At 38.0% G+C, this 18,641-nt stretch overlaps 2 protein-coding genes across 2 annotated transcripts; both read right to left on the reverse strand.

Annotated features, from left to right (window-relative positions):
• Positions 1-129: 129 nt before the first annotated feature.
• LOC138176622 (protocadherin beta-15-like) lies at positions 130-2,700 on the reverse strand. The gene has a single exon (XM_069107401.1). The coding sequence runs from the start codon at positions 2,698-2,700 to the stop codon at positions 919-921; it is 1,782 nt and encodes a 593-aa protein (XP_068963502.1). The 3' UTR covers positions 130-918.
• A 7,694-nt stretch (positions 2,701-10,394) lies between these two features.
• LOC138176620 (protocadherin beta-15-like) lies at positions 10,395-12,991 on the reverse strand. The gene has a single exon (XM_069107399.1). It carries the CDS (start codon positions 12,794-12,796, stop codon positions 10,400-10,402), a length of 2,397 nt encoding a protein of 798 aa, XP_068963500.1. The 5' UTR covers positions 12,797-12,991; the 3' UTR covers positions 10,395-10,399.
• Between the last annotated feature and the right edge of the window lie 5,650 nt (positions 12,992-18,641).

Here is an 18,641-nt window from a genome sequence, read left to right on the forward strand (position 1 = left end):
GAATACTGATTCTGGTGAGTCTTACAAGAAAAAAAACACATCTAATTGAAGAAGGAAACAAAGCCAATTTTGATTTTACTACTTCATATAGAATATGTGTTAAATGATGTTAGGCACCAAAACATTAAATATAGTATAACAATTTATTTAACTTACTGGGTAACCAAAATTATGTAAAATCCAAATAACTAATAAATTTTCAGAACCATCAATAATCTAATATTTGAAGTTAGATTTTGATTATCAAGATCAAAGTTAAGTCATAAAGCACAGTAGTAAACTACTTTACAATAAGATCTATTCCCCTAAATCTTAGTTGACAAATCCCAATATTTAACTAAGGTTAGAGCTATTTTGGAATACTGGGTATTCTGATTCCCTGCCAGAGGCTTGAGGAGGAACACTAGGAATTGTTGGTTTCAGGAATTTGAAATCATTGGTCGCAGATCCACTGGTCAGACATATTTCATATTGGTAACTCTGAGACAGGGTACCAGAACGACTGATGTCCACTAAGTGGTCAGGATATGGCCCATTTGAACCAAAATGGCCATTATCTCCAGCACCCCTTTTCTTTCTCCACAAGTGCATTACAATGAACAGTGTAACAGAGAAAAGGAAGAGAAAGGAGATGGAGGCTAAAGAAATGACTAAGTAGACTGTAAGGGAGTCTTCCTGAGTGCTGTCATTAGGTACATCAGAGAGCTTCACATAGGGCTCAGAGAAGCCATCCACCAGAAGAACATTCAGTGTAGCTGCTGTGGACAGAGGTGGCTCCCCATTATCCTTCACCAATACCAGGAGCCTTTGCTTGACGTTGTCTTTGTCGCTGATAGGCCTTGCAGTATGCACTTCCCCATTATGGGCCCACACAGTGAAGAGACCTGGGTCTGTGGTCTTTAGTAGTTGATAGGAAAGCTATGAATTCTGACCAGAGTCCCCATCCACAGCCACTACCTTTGTCACCAGGTATCCTGGCTCTGCTGCCCTGGGTACCAGGTCATTGCAGGGAGCTGTACCATTTTGCAGAGGGTACAGAACAAAGGGAGAGTTATCATTCTCATCCAAGACCATGACCCTAACCATAGCCTGACTGCTCAGGGCTGGTGAACCACCATCAGTTGCCATTACTGTGAAGTGGAAAGTTTGAATGGCTTCATAATCCAGAGATTGCAAGATGTAAAGATGGCCATTGTCTGAATTGATGGATATGTAGGAGAAAAGGGGTAAGTCTCTGAATTCAGAAGACAGCAATGAGTAGGTGACCTTGGCATTGGTCCCTGAGTCTCTGTCACTGGCACTAACACTGCCAATGTGGAGGGCAGGGCTGTTGTTCTCCTGCAGGTAGAGCATATATAATGTCTGTGTAAAAACTGGGGGATTGTCATTGATATCAGAAACTAGGACCGTGATGTTGTGTTCCGTTTTCAGTCTTGGTGTCCCCAAATCCATGACGGTAATGGTGATGTTGTACTCAGCCTTGCTCTCCCTGTCTAGTGCTCCCTCGGTTAATAGAGTGTAGAAATTATCTACAGACGGTTTCAGGATGAATGGGAGGTCGTCTTGGATAAAGCAAACCATCTTTCCGTTATCCCCTGAGTCTCGATCTCTAGTTTTGAACACAGCTACCATTGTCTCAGGCAAGTTCTCAGAGATAGGACTGGTCAGTGAAGATATGGTGAGGCCTGGGGGATTGTCGTTCACATCTGTTACTTGGACCACAACAGTGCATTTTCCAGAAAGACCTCCACCATCTATGGCTTCAATATCCACTTCATATGATTGAATTGTCTCGAAATCCAATTGTTTTCTCATCCTTACTTCTCCTGAGTTCTGATTTACTTCAAAAGTTTTGCTAATTTCTTCAGAACGATGAAAAAGTGAATATAATATTTGTCCATTATTTCCTATGTCCAAATCTCTAGCAGAGACTGTGACAACTAGAGAGCCAATGGGACTGTTCTCAGGCACCTGAACTTCATACCGGGACTGGACAAACACAGGAGCGTTGTCATTAATGTCCATAACTAGAATCCGCACTTCAGTTGTCCCAGACCTAGGTGGGGACCCACCGTCTAAAGCCATGAGGGTTAATCTGATTTCAGGATACTCCTCCCGATCCAGAGCTTTGTTAAACACCAGTTCTGGGTACTTATTACCTTCACTGCTGGAGCGAGTGTGAACTTGGAAATAAGAACTGGGGGAAATCGTATAGTTCTGAATATTGTTCTCCCCTACATCCAAATCCTCAGCGTTTTTTAAAGAAAACAGAGTTCCTGGTGGGGTATTCTCAGGGATTTTCAGAAGCATTTCGGTTTCTAAGAAAGCTGGTGAATGGTCATTTATATCTTGGACCCAGAGCTCAATAGGAATAATTTGAAAGGGTTTTTCCAGTAAGATTTGAAAAAGCAACAGACAGGGCTCCACGGGACCACACAGCTCTTCTCGGTCCAGTTTCTCTCTCAGGAGCAGATCCCCAGTCTCTAGGTTAAGCTGTAAATATCGCCGATTGTCCTCAGAGAGGACTCGGGCCCCACGGGCAGACAGCTCCCCTACTTCCAGCCCCAAGGTCTTTGCCACATTAGCCACAAAGGAACCGACCTCCATTTCCTCCGCCACAGAAAACCTCCCTGTTGCTGAGCCCGCCTCACAAACCCACAATAAAATAACAAGATATATCACTTGCCTGTCCGGTTTCATTATGTCCTGGATGCGTGATCCTTTCAGTTAAAGAAATTTGTCCTTTTCTTTCTAATTCCAATTGTCAGGCGTGGGTTGCTGTCTCAGGAAGGTCGGATCTGAGCTCTCAGCTCCTCCTTGCAAAGCTTCCTTTTGTCTGAGCTTTTTTCCAATTCTGCTTTTGCTTTGATTGGGATATTCTGCCGCGCCTTCTTAGCCTGCAGCGCCACCAGGTGTCTGAAAGGATAACTTAATATTTTCCCACAAAAGTTAAATGTAAAAGAATACTTGATGTGTTTGAACTAAGGAGTTCCTCAATTAGCGAAATTTAGTAGAGAGAGGTTTGAATTGTGATTTATTATCGTCTATGAATACTGTTAATTGTAGATATCGAAAATGATTACATTATGTGTATTAAAAAGCCTATCAGATCCTACTGCAATGAGTTGTATTCACCTTATCAGTGTTATGGATCTTCTATAGTCTTAAAACAAATAAAATTCCATTCTTTTACTGTGCGGTAGACATTTGCACTTTTGATGTTTGTATTTCTAACAAATATCAGGTATCCCTTTGCTGTTGTTGTTGTTCTGCTATGTCCAAATCTTCATCATCCCATTGGGAGTTTTCTTGTCTAAGATATGGAGTGGTATGCCATTTTCTTCTCCAGCTTATTTGACAGATGAGGAAACTGAGGTAAATAAGGTCACACTGCCAGTAAGTGCCTGAGGCTATATTTGAACTCAGGTCTTCTTGACTCTAGATCTGGTGCTCCATCCACTGTGCCACCAAGATGCCCCAATCCTGACTGAACCCTTCTCAGACAAGAATAAAGCTACAATAGGGAATAACATTTGACTGTTCTGCTGAGTTTTGCCTGGTACAGTCCTCACTGTGGTGACTACATCAAGCATATTCTTTCAGTAAGAGGAAGTCCTGGTAAAAATCCATTCCAGCTTCCTGGTTGAAGGAACCCTGAGGTCAATATTTCTATTGACTCATAGCTCTTAGGGGAACATCCCTTGGTCCCCACTCAGTCTTCAATTTCTTTCCTTCCTGAGGTAACTTTTTGCTTTAAGTAATGGTACCTGCTAACATTGCTGTTCTTTTAGCCTTTTTTTGTAAGGCTTCTTCACCACGATGCATACTGACAGAGAAGTTACACTTTTCAGGGTCCCTTCCAGTATCAAAATACTGCCTTAAACAATTTCAGGCATATAAATTTTATGTTCATAGGAGGCTTGAATCAAATTTTTCTTGAATTTAAATATCATGAGTAGCAGTCATAGGGAAACAAAGGGAAATAACAAAAGAAAGGGCATTGTTTCCCATATGTGCATAGCAATTAATAAATTATTAATTATTAAATTAAATTAACAAATAATTTAGCAAGAGCTTACTGACCAAAAGTAGTTATATAAGTAGTTACAATTTTTTGCTACAAGTTTCCAACTTTGAACTCTTCCTATTGTACATTAAGAAGTTCTGATGTTAGAGTACATGAGCACTTCTTTCTAACTTCTTAAAACACAAAGAAAGAACTCCTTAAAACATAGGCCAGGGGAGTATTTTTTTCAGTGATCAGATTGTATTAATTCCCTTGGGCTCCATTATTTATTAGGTTCTCATGACAGTGATGGTGTGTAAACTAGCAATAGGTTTTGTGGGGGAAAAAAACTGGATTCCAAATTTTGACTGAGTCTATCTAACCAAAATGAAGGAATAGTTATAGAAATATTCAATGTTAGAAATAGAAAGGACATGAATAAAAATCTATTTCATCCCCCTTCTCTTACATATAATCTAAGACCTGAGTGAGGAAATGACACACTCAAGGATGTAAACAGCTATAGCAAAGAAAAAATTAGGTCAAATACATATATAATCAAAATATCAGTAGTATTCAGTTAGTACATTTAATGGTAATGTAATTTCGAATTTGAAGATCGCTTTGTTGGCAGGTACTTAACACTTAGTAATTGATCAAGCCTCTGATTGGGGGAACAGAAGGTATGAACTCCTGTCCTTTGTAACTGACGTAACAGGAAGTTGGCTGAAGGAAGTGAAGTAGGTAATACTGTGTATATAAGAAAAGCCCCAGAGAGGCACAGTGAGAATTTCCTTGAGATCTGGTGGCAGAACAGCTATAGAAGAATGGAGAACTGAGTCCTGAAAACTTGTCTTGCTTGAGCTTCTTCTGAACAGGATCCCAGGAGCCCAGAGCCAGGAGTCCAGGAGCCCAGGAGCCCAGATGACTGAAGCATGACCAGGATGCTGAGACTTTGTGCCTTGGTTGAACCTTGAATTCCTTGGAGCAGAAATGGTGAAGGAGCTGACATGGACCAGACCCTGTGAATGCCAGTGTGGATCAGGACGTCCCCAGAGAGGTGGTCAAGGAACTTGGAGCTGTCTGCCATTGAACCCAGGTGACAGTCTGTTGAATCTAGGTAGAATCTGGGACTATGGATGGGGATCCAGGGAATCTGAGAACAGGCCCCAAGTCAAGATGAAGAAAAGACCTCTCCCTGGGTACTGAGTAATTGTGGAATTATAGTTTACTAGTGACCTAAGGGGTGGAGGATTTTGTGTTTGATACTTAGTAAGACTTTACTGAATAAGTGGCTGATTGTACTTTGAGTACTTTGACTATTGTTACTGATTAGTGACTGATTGAGTTAATCAAGACTTTGCCCCTAGAGTGGAAGACTTTAACTGAGTACTTTGATACTACTGATAAGTGACTGATTGAATTAACTTAAGAGTGACTATTTTACTTTGAGACTATGTGGTGAATATTACATTGTGATTTTCTGTGATAAGTTGAAATATGGTGAATGCTGTATTTTGAATTATGCTGTACCTTGATTTTCCACGGATGTTTTGCTTTTGTTATAGAATAAATAGAGTGATAGCTATACTGAGTAATCAGAACTTTAAAAAAAAAGCTGTTCACAGTAGCAGTTCTTCTGGAAAGCTTCTGTGCATGGCATTACATACATTCTCCAATTTCTTAGGATTTCTGACTCCATTTTCCACTTCATTTTGCTGCAGTCAATCCCATATTGATTTCAGTACAACTTCTCATCCTAAATACCATTGAGTATTTTTTAAAATTCTCTTTAATTCATGAGCACAAAGTAACAAAGTTACACATTTCATTTATAAAGGTATTCCAATTTATCAAATGGGATTTCAATGTATTGATGTAGGTAAGTGAAAGTTGAAATTTTATATTACTTCAGATTAATATTTTGTTCATGTAAAAACAATATTTTGTTAGATTTAACTCATACAAAAATTGGAAATTCACCAAACTGATTTTATTTTTCAAAATCTTTTCAAGGTTTCCCCTTATCTGAACATTCTTTAGCTCCTCATTCAAACATCATATCACCTAAGACTAAAGGTGTAAAGGTGATTCTTTTTCAACTCTTCATATCTATGTACACCAAGAAATTTGATTAGTCCAACTATATAGTGACATTAATACTAGAAAGCATCCCAATAACACTCTTGAAAGCACTGTATGTAATTACAGAAAGTAAATTTTAGGTGATAAAGTATCTTCCTCATTTGGCCTATACTCTCGTTAGTTAATGTTAATTTTCATGCTTATGTACCCAAATCACTGCTATGGTGGACTGGGAAATAACAAAATCAGTCTAAAGCACAATTAAAATAGAAAATACACATATTACACCATATCAAATTCCAAACAACATTCAATTAGTATTTATTGAATTGACACAAAGTGTTAGCAGTATTGTAGGCAAAATAAAACACTGAGATCCATATCCAATAACGTTAATATGTGGACTGGTAGATTTTTTTTAAAAGGAAAAAATGTTTTTCAATATACTTCAAAACTGGTTGAAGTGGGGAAAAAATTAAAGAAACAATGAAAACTGTTAATAAAAAAGAGGCAATTGTGATCAAGATGTGATAGATTACTTAGATAACCCTACAGCATCAGTAAGAGAGTAAGTTTTATTACAGAAATTGTTCAATAAATTCAGTAAAGTAAAAATATTAAATGAAACCTTCAAAGATAATTTGCCTGTATGTTGCCAACAAAACCCAGAAGAATGGTATAGAACACAAAATTTCATTCAAAACTACCACAAAATTTTTAAAATATCTAGAAGCTCACTGACAAGTACACAGTAATTATATAACTACAAGTGCAAAATGATCTTTTCAGAAATGAAGAAAGCTAATTTGAGAGAAATTAATTACATGCCAATATAAAAATGACAATATTATCTAAATTAATTTAAGTAGCTGGTGACTTGCTAAACAATTACCAAATTATTACTTTATAAAATGAGACAGAGTTACAACAAAAATCATCTAAAGGAACTAAAGGTTCAAGAATTTTAAGGAAAATAAAGGAACCTAGCAGTACCAGCACTCAAAACAAAGTAGAGATCATCAAAACAATTTGGTATGGATTAAAAAATTGAAAAGTTGATAAATGGATCAGATTAAGTATGTAAGATCAAAAAGCAAATGAGCCAATATTATAATTTTTACTAACCCCAGTGAAACAAACTACCACAGGAAAGGTTTTGATAAAAACTACTGGGGACTGTTGGAGGGAAAAATTGGGGAACATTAGGTTTAGATCAGCTTTCGCCATTTATTAAAAGAAGCACCAAGTAAATACATGATCTAGATACCCAAGGTCATACCATAAACAAATTAACATAAATGGAAGGAAATATCTTTCACAACCATGGGCTGGGGAAGATTTCTTGACCAGATAAGGGGTAGTTGTGATCACAAGAGATGCAAGGCTTAATTTTAATTACATAACATTTAAAGACTTGGATGAACTAAAAGCCATTCATTTAGAATGTTAGAATCAGAAATCAAACAAGTATCTGGGAAATTTTTTTGCAGAAAAATTTCTCTGTTAGAAGCCTATTATCCAATATAGAGGGAATTAATACAGATTTATTATTGAACCATTTCCTGATAGATATAATATATATATATGAACAGGCGGCTCTCATGGGAAGAAACCCAAAGTATTAGTAACTGCATAGAAATGCTCCAGATCACTCAGAATAAGAGGAATTAAAACACCTCTGAGGTTCCACCTCATGCCCAACAGAATAGGAAAGACAACAAAAAAGTAAAACTACAGTTGTTACAGGAGTCACAGGAGGACAGACACACAAATGCACTGCCAGTTGAGCTTTGAATTGGTCTACCCATTTTGGAGAACAATTTGGAACAATATTTTAAAAAATTTCTAAATTGTTCATGCACTTTAACACAATCACTAGGCATATCCTCAAAGGGCTCAAAAACAGTGGAGAAAGTTAAATTTTTTATTTATCATTTATTTAATTATTTGTAACTGCACTTTTTGTTGTATCAAATAAATGCAAATAAATTGAGTGCTATAATCAAAAGAGTAAACAAACAAGTTATGATACATAAGTATAATGAAACACCATGTCATTATAAGAAATTATGAAAGTCATCCTGGGAAATCTGGATTTCTTCCAGAGAAATATGGGAAAACTTATTTAAACTAATGCAGGATGAAGTAGGCAGAAGCAAGAAAACTATTTGTAGAACAACCACAATATTATAAATGAAAGTTACTTTGAAAGGTTTAAGAACTCTGATCATTGTAATGGTAGATGATGAAGCAAACTTTTCACCTCTTGGTGAATAAGTTATGCGAACAGAATGAGGCATATAATTCCAGACATGATCAAAACAACACAAATTTGTTTCATTTGACTATGCCTATGTCATGTTGAGCTGGGAAATCATGCAATCAGTTATGAGCACAACTAAAATAGAATGTACATATATTAGAACAATAAAATGCCAAACATTTGGGGCACAAGTATTAGTGAGGAGGAGGAGAAGGAAAAGGAGGAGGAGGAATAAAATAAATAAAATAAAAAAGAAAGAGTTAAATATCCAAAAACACATGGGAGAGAGCAGAAAGAAGTTCAAGAGAAAACACAAATAAAAGGGCAGTATTGTAATAATAGATAAATGATTGCATGTGCAACCTTAGTTTCGTGACCTTCTTTGCATATGGTTATGTTTATGCATTTTGAAAATTTTGCATTTTATATTTTAAAAAAGATTTACAAAGTGCTTTGACATAATTGAGATACAAATACTATCCATAAAAAGTACTGTAGATGATAGAGGGAAGTAAAACAACAGTTATAGCAGGTCTCTCTGTTCTGTATGATAAAATGGTAACACATACAACCCATGAATTTCAAAAGTAATGATTGAAGAAAAAGAAGGTATACCTGTCAAGTAACTATATTGTGTTCTGTTTAACTGTTTTCCCTGAAAATATAGGAATTCAGAAAGAATGAGCATAGCCATTTGAAAAAGAATTGTTTCTGAGTCTAGACTATGTAAATATCAAAGATAAATTTATGGTACTCTCAAGCTATCTGTTGGTGAAATATTGTAATCTGTCCTTCAGAAAAATCATTAACTCATCTAAATAGGGAGATAGTGTTAATGTCTCTCTTATATTTTGCTATGTTAAGGTTATGGAGCAGAAACAGAGGTATAGAGACATTCTTTGGAATGCCCATATCATTAATTGGAAAAAAAACAAGAAAATAACATGTTCTTTTAATAAGTTTGTAACTATTTTTGAAGGGTTAGATAAAAGTCACTGTAAGGAATACTTACATATAACCTGAAAATTAAAATGTCACGCTCAGATTTTACAGGAGTTGTGTGTGTGTGTGTGTGTGTGTGTGTGTGTGTATTCCAATGAACTTCTAAATGTAAGGTGAGTTGAAGTATGAGTTGAAGTACATTTTTACTTAGACTTGGGAAGGAAAAAGTAGGGATAGATTAATAAGTCATTACTGCTAACATTAAGTATTTTTTAAAGCAATTGGTGTTAAGTAACTTGCTCAAGTTTACACGGCCAGTTATTTTGTGTGGGTGCCAAATATCTCAGGCCAGAACCGATCCCAGGTCTCCCAATGCTGGGGGGTGGTGCTCTTACTCACCTGGCCGCCTCTAACATTAAGTATTAAAGAGAAAAGTGCCAGGTCTTAATGAGATATTTACATTTCTTTAAACTTTCTTCCATATTTTACTTATAATTCTTTCCAATATGATATGCTAATATTGTTAGCTACCATGAAGATGTTAATTTGATCTCTTACAGAAAAAGTACAATTGATTTTGGTTTTAGATAAATCTATTTTTGGTTAACCCTGCTTCTATGGGAAGCCTAGCATTTGTTGGCCATTACTCAGGAATTGCTCTGACATTTAATTGTGATAGTAATTTAAATTATAGGTAGCATACTCAAGGTGGGGAGGAGAAAGAGTCTCATAATCACCAGCTTCTATCTAAGTGGATGCGAGATATGAGCCTTAAAGCCAAACTATGTAATCTCTGAAATTTCAAAGCAAACAATTTATCTTCTCATTTTACTCTTTTGGGTGGAACATACTTATAAAATAACATTAATATTGTGCAGACTAGATAGACTACTACATATTTAATTAATTAGCTAGTCAAATATTTTACTAAAACCAACATCACTGAAAAACTTTCAGGATCAACAATAACTTTCACCATATTAAAATGACTTTCATTATCTGATTCAAAGTTACCCCTACTAGGCAGGGATGAACGATTCATTAAATAGCATTACAAAAGGGTTTAAAAATTATAATATTAAATTTCTGTTGATCAGTTATACTTAAGTAAGCATGTAGCTATTTCTAAGGACAGGATTTTCCTGTAAGTCCTTGCCAGTAGCTTGAGGAGGGACACTAGGTAGAACGGGCTTCAGAAACTTGAACTCACTGGTCCTTGAACCACTGGTCAGACACACCTCATACTGATAGCTCTGGGACAAGGTCCCTGTTCTGCTGGCACCCATCAAGTGCCCTGGAAAGGGACCATTTGGATCAAATTGGCTACAGTCTGTGGCATCCCTTTTCCTCTTCCACAGACGAATGGCAACAAACATAATAATAGAGACCAGAAAAAGGAAGGAGATGACAGCTAAAGAAATGATCAAGTAGATGGTGAGGGAGTCAATCTGGACCTTCTCCTTGGGTGCATCTGGGAGTTGCAGGTAGGGCTCAGAGAAGCCATCCACCAAGAGTACATTCAACGTGACCATGGTGGACAGAGGTGGCTCCCCATTGTCCTTTACCAGCACCAGAAGCTTCTGTTTGATAGCATCTCTGTCACTAATGGGCCTTGCTGTGCACACTTCCCCATTGTGGGTCCACACAGTGAAGAGTCCTGGATCTGTGACCTTGAGCAGCTGGTAGGAAAGCCAAGAATTCTGCCCTGAGTCTCTATCTACAGCCACCACCTTGGTGACCAGGTAACCTGGCTCTGCAGCTCTGGGCACCAGGTCGTTGCAGGGAACAGTGCCATTCTGCAGGGGGTACAGCACAAAGGGAGAGTTGTCATTTTCATCCAGTACCACAACCTGAACCAGAGCTTGGCTGCTCAGGGCTGGAGAACCCCCATCAGTCGCCCTCACAGTGAATCGCAAAGCTTGGATCACTTCATAATCCAGGGATCTGAGGACATAGAGATGACCATTGTCAGAGTTGATGGAAATATAGGAGAAGAGGGGCAGATCTCCAGCTTCAAGAGATTGAAAAGAATAGGTAACCTTGGCATTGGGCCCTGAGTCTTTGTCATTAGCTCTCACGCTACCAATGTGGAGGGCAGGAATATTGTTTTCCTGGAGGTAGAAGGTGTAGGTTGTCTGAGTAAACTCTGGAGGATTGTCATTGACATCAGAAATCAGTACAGTGATGTTAAGCTCAGTTTTGAGCCTCGGGGTCCCTAGATCTGTAACTATGATGCTGATGTTGTACTCGACTCTACTTTCTCTATCCAGGGAGCTCTCTGTTAACAGAGTGTAAAAGTTGTCAATAGATGGTTTCAAGATGAAGGGAATATTTTCCTCAATAGAACAAACCGTTTGTCCATTTTCACCCGAATCTTGATCTCTAAGCTTAAAAACAGCTACTACGGTCTCAGGTGAATTCTCAGGGATAGGACTGGTAAATGACGTCATGATGAGTTCTGGTGCATTGTCATTCACATCTGTCACTTGGACCACAACAGTACATTTTCCAGAAAGGCCCCCGCCATCTGTGGCTTCAATATCCACCTCGTAAGATTTAATTACTTCAAAGTCTAGTTTTCTTCTCATTCTAATTTCTCCTGAAGTGGGATTTACTTCAAAAGTACTTACAATTTCTTCAGAGCTTTGAAAAAATGAATATGATACTTGCCCATTATTTCCTATGTCCAAATCTGTAGCAGAGACCGTGACAACCAGGGAGCCTATGGGGCTGTTCTCCGGGATCTGAACCTCATACTGGTCCTGGGCAAAAACGGGGGCATTGTCGTTGATGTCCACAACTAGGACTCGAATCTGTGCTGTTCCAGACCTAGGAGGGGACCCTCCATCCAGGGCAGTGAGAGTTAAAGTGACCTCGGACTGCACCTCTCTATCCAAAACTTTGTCCAGTACCAACTCCGCGAACTTCCTGCCGTCACCGCGAGCACGGGTTTGAACGTGGAAATACGGATTAAGGCTGACTGTGTAGTTCTGAACGCTGTTACTTCCTATGTCCAGATCTTGAGCAGTTTTCAGAGAAAACAGAGACCCAGGTGGGCTATTTTCAGGGACGTTGAGAAGCATTTCAGTGTTCAGGAAAGCAGGCGAATGGTCATTTATATCTTGGACCCAGAGCTGAGCGCGAACTATCTGAAAAGGTTTTTCGAGTAAGATCTGAAAAGGCAGTAGACAGGGCTCTGTGGAACCACACAGTTCCTCTCGGTCCAGTTGCTCTCTCAGGAGCAGATCCCCAGTCTCTAGGTTAAGTTGTAAATATCGCCGATTGTCCTCAGAGAGGACTCGGGCCCCACGGGCAGACAGCTCCCCTACCTCCAGCCCCAAGGTCTTTGCCACATTAGCCACAAAGGAACCGACCTCCATTTCTTCCGCCACAGAAAACCTCCCTGTTGCTGAGCCCGCCTCACAAACCCACAATAAAATAACAAGATATATCACTTGCCTGTCGGGTTTCATTGTGTCCTGGATGCGTGGTCCTTTCATTTAAAGAAATTTGTCCTTTTCTTTCTAATTCCAATTGTCAGGCGTGGGTTGCTGTCTCAGGAAGGTCGGATCTGAGCTCTCAGCTCCTCCTTGCAAAGCTTCCTTTTGTCTGAGCTTTTTTTCAATTCTGCTTTTGCTTTGATTGGGATGTTCTGCCGCTCCTTCTTAGCCTGCAGCGCCACCAGGTGTCTGAAAGGATAACTTAATATTTTCCCATAAAAGCTAAATGTAAAAGATACTTAATTATATATGCATCAAAGAGCCCCAGAAAAATTAAATTGAGGGTCGGAGGTAGTACCGTGATTTATTTAGCTCACGTGAATATAGCAATTGTAAATATTTGCAATTGTTTAATTATCTATGGTGACAATCAGTGAGGACTCTATCTTGGTAAGTTGAATTGTGGTTGCAAAATCAGTGATGTAGGTCATACAGACTCTAAAAATAATTAGACATCACATTACTTGGAGGGGCAACAAGCGTTTTCAATTGGTGGTTCAAATTTCTCATCAGCATTTTCATTTCCAAAGTATATCAAGTACTCCTGATTGCTCACAAATAAAGGGTGACTTGTTTTTTCCATAAAAAGAATTTAGAACACCCATATTCTATTGGGGCAAGTGATTTTCAGTCAGTAAGTCGACAATATAAATTGGATTCCAGGACTCTGCAAAAACCATGTCAGTTGCTGTGAGGTGGGTAATACTTAGGAAATAGCAGGCAGTGCTACTTGAGAGAGAAGTTTCTGTAATAACATTTATAGGATGAAGGGACAGAATTCTTAGTGGTTTTAAACTGTGTTCTCCTCCTTATCCAGCTCTTACAGGAAGCAACATGGTCTACTTTCCACATGGTATAGAAGACAGGTGAAATTAGATGTAATAGTCACTTTGACCATCTCCTTCATTGATTCTTTTGAGTTGAAGAAGACATGGGAATGTAAGATTTTTAGAACCAAGAATATTTCATTTGAATTTTTGCTAATGGTATTCCTAGCACTTATGTAGTAATTTTCAAATCACATTTTTAAATGTGATTTGATCCTCACAACGCTGTGAGGTATTGTTACAGATGAGGAAGCTGAGGCTGAGGAATGTGAAGTGACTTTGTCACACACACACTGTCACACTGATATTAATTGTCTAAGACAAAATCTAAATTCTGGTCTTTCTGATTCTAAGTCCAGCATTCTATTTGCTATGCCAACAAACTGCCATAAAGAATGACAATATATCCTCAGTCTAGCAAACTGTCTTCCCTCTAAGCCTGGAAAATCATACAATGAAAAATGTCACCAATGTGTAAGCCTTGAAGATAGTCAGTTATAGACTGCTGAAGCTGGAAAGGACCCAGCTTAGCAGCAATGTTATGGCCTGTCGACATGGCCATCAGCATGCTTTCGATCTTATTGAAGATTTTTGCAATGAAGTAAAGGCCTAGCCCATGACTTGGATAAAGCTTACATCTTTCATAGAAAAGTCATTCCATCTGCTCAAAGACATAGTCGGTTTCCTTCAAAGGAGTATGACTAGATGGCTTAAATTTTCTTGAATTTTTAATGCTATACATTTCCTCAACTGCCTTCGTTTGTGATAAAAGCAATTGATTCCAGGAACTGATGTCTATAACTGAAACTTAATGTGTCAAATAAGAAGAAACAGGAAGCTAATCTTTCTTATCCCATTTTATAAGGGTGTTCTGGACCAACATGAAGATCTTTCATGCCAGCAAATAGTAAATTAAACAGTATCATTCTCTTTTGTTCAGAGCCTCGTTTAGCATGGCACACTACTGCTGTACCCCATGATATATCTTTATAAACAGTTTTTGGAGAGGAGTATGGATTTCTAAAATTCCTTGACTATCACAGCTACACTACAGACACTTGAAAAGGGAAGCCAATGACTATGGCATCACTTTCTGGAATCTTTAGAAGAAGTTTATCTTTTGAGAACACTCAGGAATGGCTAATGGCTAATGATGTCTTTAATCATCACTTGGACCTCATGCAATTATAAAGAATTGTCTCATAGATGAAAATTCATCACATAGAATAAAACAAAGAGGTCTGTTGTTGTCATAGTTTACTACCTGGAAATGCTCCTTATTCTGCAAAATTCAGCATTGTTTTTGAGGACAACAGGTCCCAGTTATCTCAAGACATCATCTTCTACATGACAACATGAATTATAAGCTCTTCAAATCCTCACTACCTTGTAATTAATAAAATCTTCTCCTACCCCCTCCCCACACGGTGTATGAAAATATATACTGATGCAACCCTTCTGTAACTTCAGATTTTGTGGAGTTGCCTGAAGCTCAGAGAGTATGTCCACGATCATATAGCTAAAAAGCTCCAGGAGTGAAATTTGAGCCCAGGTCTTCCTGAGTCCTTGTGCAGCACTCTCTCTACCTGCTGTGCCATACTGCTCCCTACTTATAACCATGGAAGCCTCTTAGTAGATCATGTTCTGTTGCTGCTGAAGAACTGAGAATAGATCCAAAGCACTAGCCTACTTCAGAGAATGCTGTGCTTCTATTTCCATTACTTTTGTTACGTAGTAAAAATTATCAATACGAAAAAAACCAAATAAATAAATATGCAAAAGGGGATAAAACCTTATCTCAAACCTTTAGCTAAAGCAAATAAATCTTAAAGCACCAAATAACAAGAGAAAATGCTCTTGTTCTTTCCCCATTTCTAGGATTGTCCACAGTTGGCCATCTTTGACCGTGAAGACTTTTCTCCATAGTTTTCTACAGGCTTTTTAATATTCCACAGGCTTAATTCTGTAACGATTCTTTAGAAATGATTTGCTTTTCCCTTTCATGTTCTGATAATGAAGATATTTCAGATTGATAATAGAGGAACTTAGTGGGTAATATTCTAAAAGTATGGAAAATAACCAATATTATTGATGTACTAGTATCTTTCAAGGGATAAAAACAAAAGTTTGCGTCAAATTGCAAAAACAAGAATATTATAGGATCACAGGTATACTCTGATAATACCTTAAGTGCTTCAATAAGTAAAAAAATCATTTACAGGGGCTCAGTGAATAGAGCACTGGCCACGGAGTCAGGAGAACCTGAGTTCAGATGCGACCTCAGACACTTAACACAAAAACTAGCCATGTGACCTTGGCCAAGTCACTTAACCCCAATTGCCCTACCTTCCCCTCTCCAAAAAGCAAAATAATAATAATAATTTACAGACCTCAAATAAACTGGTTACGATCCCAATTACTAGGATAATATGATTCTCATCTCAATTATGAAGCCAAGGAACAACATCTGAAATACCCCATTATTCAAGATTATAAAATATAATATTAATGAGTCATGGGAATCCATTGCCCTCGGGTTCTCTGTGGGTGAAAATTTTCTACTGATTTCAAATTGTGAGACTCAACTTTATAGAAAGGGCAATAAAAATCATTTTTCTTTTTAAACAAGTAAAACTTTTGTTACACTAAATAAGGAAAATTAGGATAGGTACATCTTAATTACTAATTACTTGCAAAAATCCTACTTTCAAAATTTAATTTATTTTTAATGTAACACTTTACTTCAAGACGAGAAGAAAACTGATACAAACTCCCATCTCTATATAACTCTGCTGGAAACTAAAGTTTTTCTTGAAGGGCAGGTTTTCTTCTGACAACTTTTCCCTACCCTAATCAGGGATACTGGGGATAATCAATTTTTGGAATTTAAACTTGCTTCTTCTGGAGCCTCTGATGAGACATACTTCATAATGGTAGTTTTGGAATAAGTTCCCATCACCACTGGCATCCACAAATTATCCCTGGAATGTTTCATCATTCCCATAAGGACCAACATCTTTGGTATCCATTTTTCTACACTGTACACAGTGATGAACAGGATGAGAGAAATCAGGAAGATTAAAAAAAAGACAAAGGCCAAATAAATTATCTGCAGGTAGCTGTCAGAGAAGCCATCCTCCAAAAGCATGTTCAGTGTCGGTGGTGTGGGCAAAGATAGCTGACCATTGTCCTTCACCAGCACCAGGACCTTCTCCTTGATGGTGTCTCTGTCACTAATTGGCTTCACTCTTAGAACTTCCTCATTATGGGTCTACATGGTGAAGACTCTTTGGTCTGTGGCCTTGAGTAGTTTTTAGGAAAATCAAGAATTATGCCACAGTTTCCATCCACAGTCACTACCTTGGTGGCCAGGTAACCAGGCTCTGCAGTCCTGGGCTAGTGCTCAGGGTTATTGAAGAGAGTTTTTTCATTCTGTAGTGAATATAACATGAAAGGAGAACTATGGTTTATGGTCCAGAACTACAAACTCAATCAGAATCTGGTTGTTTAGGGTTGAGGAAGAACCATGAGCTGCCCTCATAGTGATCTGGAAAGTTCCAATTGCTTCATTATCCAAGGATCTCAGAGGATAGAAAAGATCATTGTCTGATTTAATGAAGATCTAAGATAATAGGGGAAGGTTTCCAATCTCAGGAGGCAGCATGAAGTAGACAGCTTCGGCAGTGGTTTCCAAGTCCCTACTTATGCCGACAATGTAGATGACAAGACTGTTGTTCTTCCAAAAGTACACAGTGTAGACTGAGTAAACACAGCAGTTGTCATTAACATCAGAGATCATCACTACAAGTATGAACTCAGTTTTGAGCATTGAGAACTTCAAATTAAGGACAGTAATAGCAGTATTGTACTCAGCCTTACTCATCTCTATATACTGATCCACCAGTTACCAAGAAATAAATTTTCTTGAGGTTTCAACATGAAATGGAGGTCTTCCCAAATAGAGCAAACCACCCTCCCATTGTCTCTTGAGTCTTTATCTCAAATCCTGAAAACCACAAATGTTATCTCAGGCAAATTATCTAGGATGGGACTAGTATATGATGAAATGATCAACTCTGGGGTATTGTCATTCAAATGTTTCAAATTATTCATAAGAATACATATTTTTCAGAAAGATTCCCACCATCTGTGGCTTTAATATCTTTTTCTAAGATTGAATAGTCTCAAATTTTAATTGCTTTATCAATAGAATTTCCCATTTCTAAATTTAATTCAAACATTTCCTGAATTTCTTCAGAATCATGAAAAATACTTAGACTATTTTCCCACAGTTTCCTACAGCTGAATCTTTAGCAGAGATGTTGGCAACCAAGGAATCTATTGGGCTATTTTCAGGGACTTTAACTTTGTTTGACATCTGGGCAAAAACAAGAGTGTTGTTGTTGACACCCCTAACCAAAAACTAGAACTGAACAGTTCTAAACATGAGTGGGGACCCACCATCCATAGCCATGAGAATGAATTTAACTTCAGACTGCTCCTATCAATCTAAAACTTTGTCCATCCAGATATTTCTGCTGTCAGTGCTGCAGCAATTTGAATGTGAAAATGTGAGTTGTGGTTGTGTAATTCTGAACATGATTGTTTCCTACATCCAAATCTTCAGCCTTTTCCAAATGACTATCCCTGGTGATTTTCAGAAGCAACTTAACATCCATTTACAATGGGGAATGATCATTTATGTCTTGAATCTACAGCTCAGCCTGGAAGAATTGCAAAGGCTTCTTCATCAAGATCTGGAAAGGCAGCACATTGTGCTAGTGGAGCCATTCAGCTCCTCCTGGGCCATTTTTTTTCTTTTAGAACAAAAAATCTGTTCTCATGATTAAACTGCAAATACTGTCTGCTTTTTTAAAGGGAATTTGCCCCACCCCTCCCACGCTATTTACAACGGCACTGTTCTCCTTTACTCTTCCATTAAAATCTGTTTGAGTCCTCCCCAAACACAAAGAGCAAAGCTAAAAAAAAAAAAGAAGCAAAACTTGCCTTTTCTGCTG

The sequence above is a fragment of the Petaurus breviceps genome, unplaced genomic scaffold (assembly GCF_028583685.1).
Source record: "Petaurus breviceps papuanus isolate PSGF00001 unplaced genomic scaffold, PetGlider_PUasm1.0 90035, whole genome shotgun sequence".
Taxonomy (NCBI): Eukaryota; Metazoa; Chordata; class Mammalia; order Diprotodontia; family Petauridae; genus Petaurus; species Petaurus breviceps.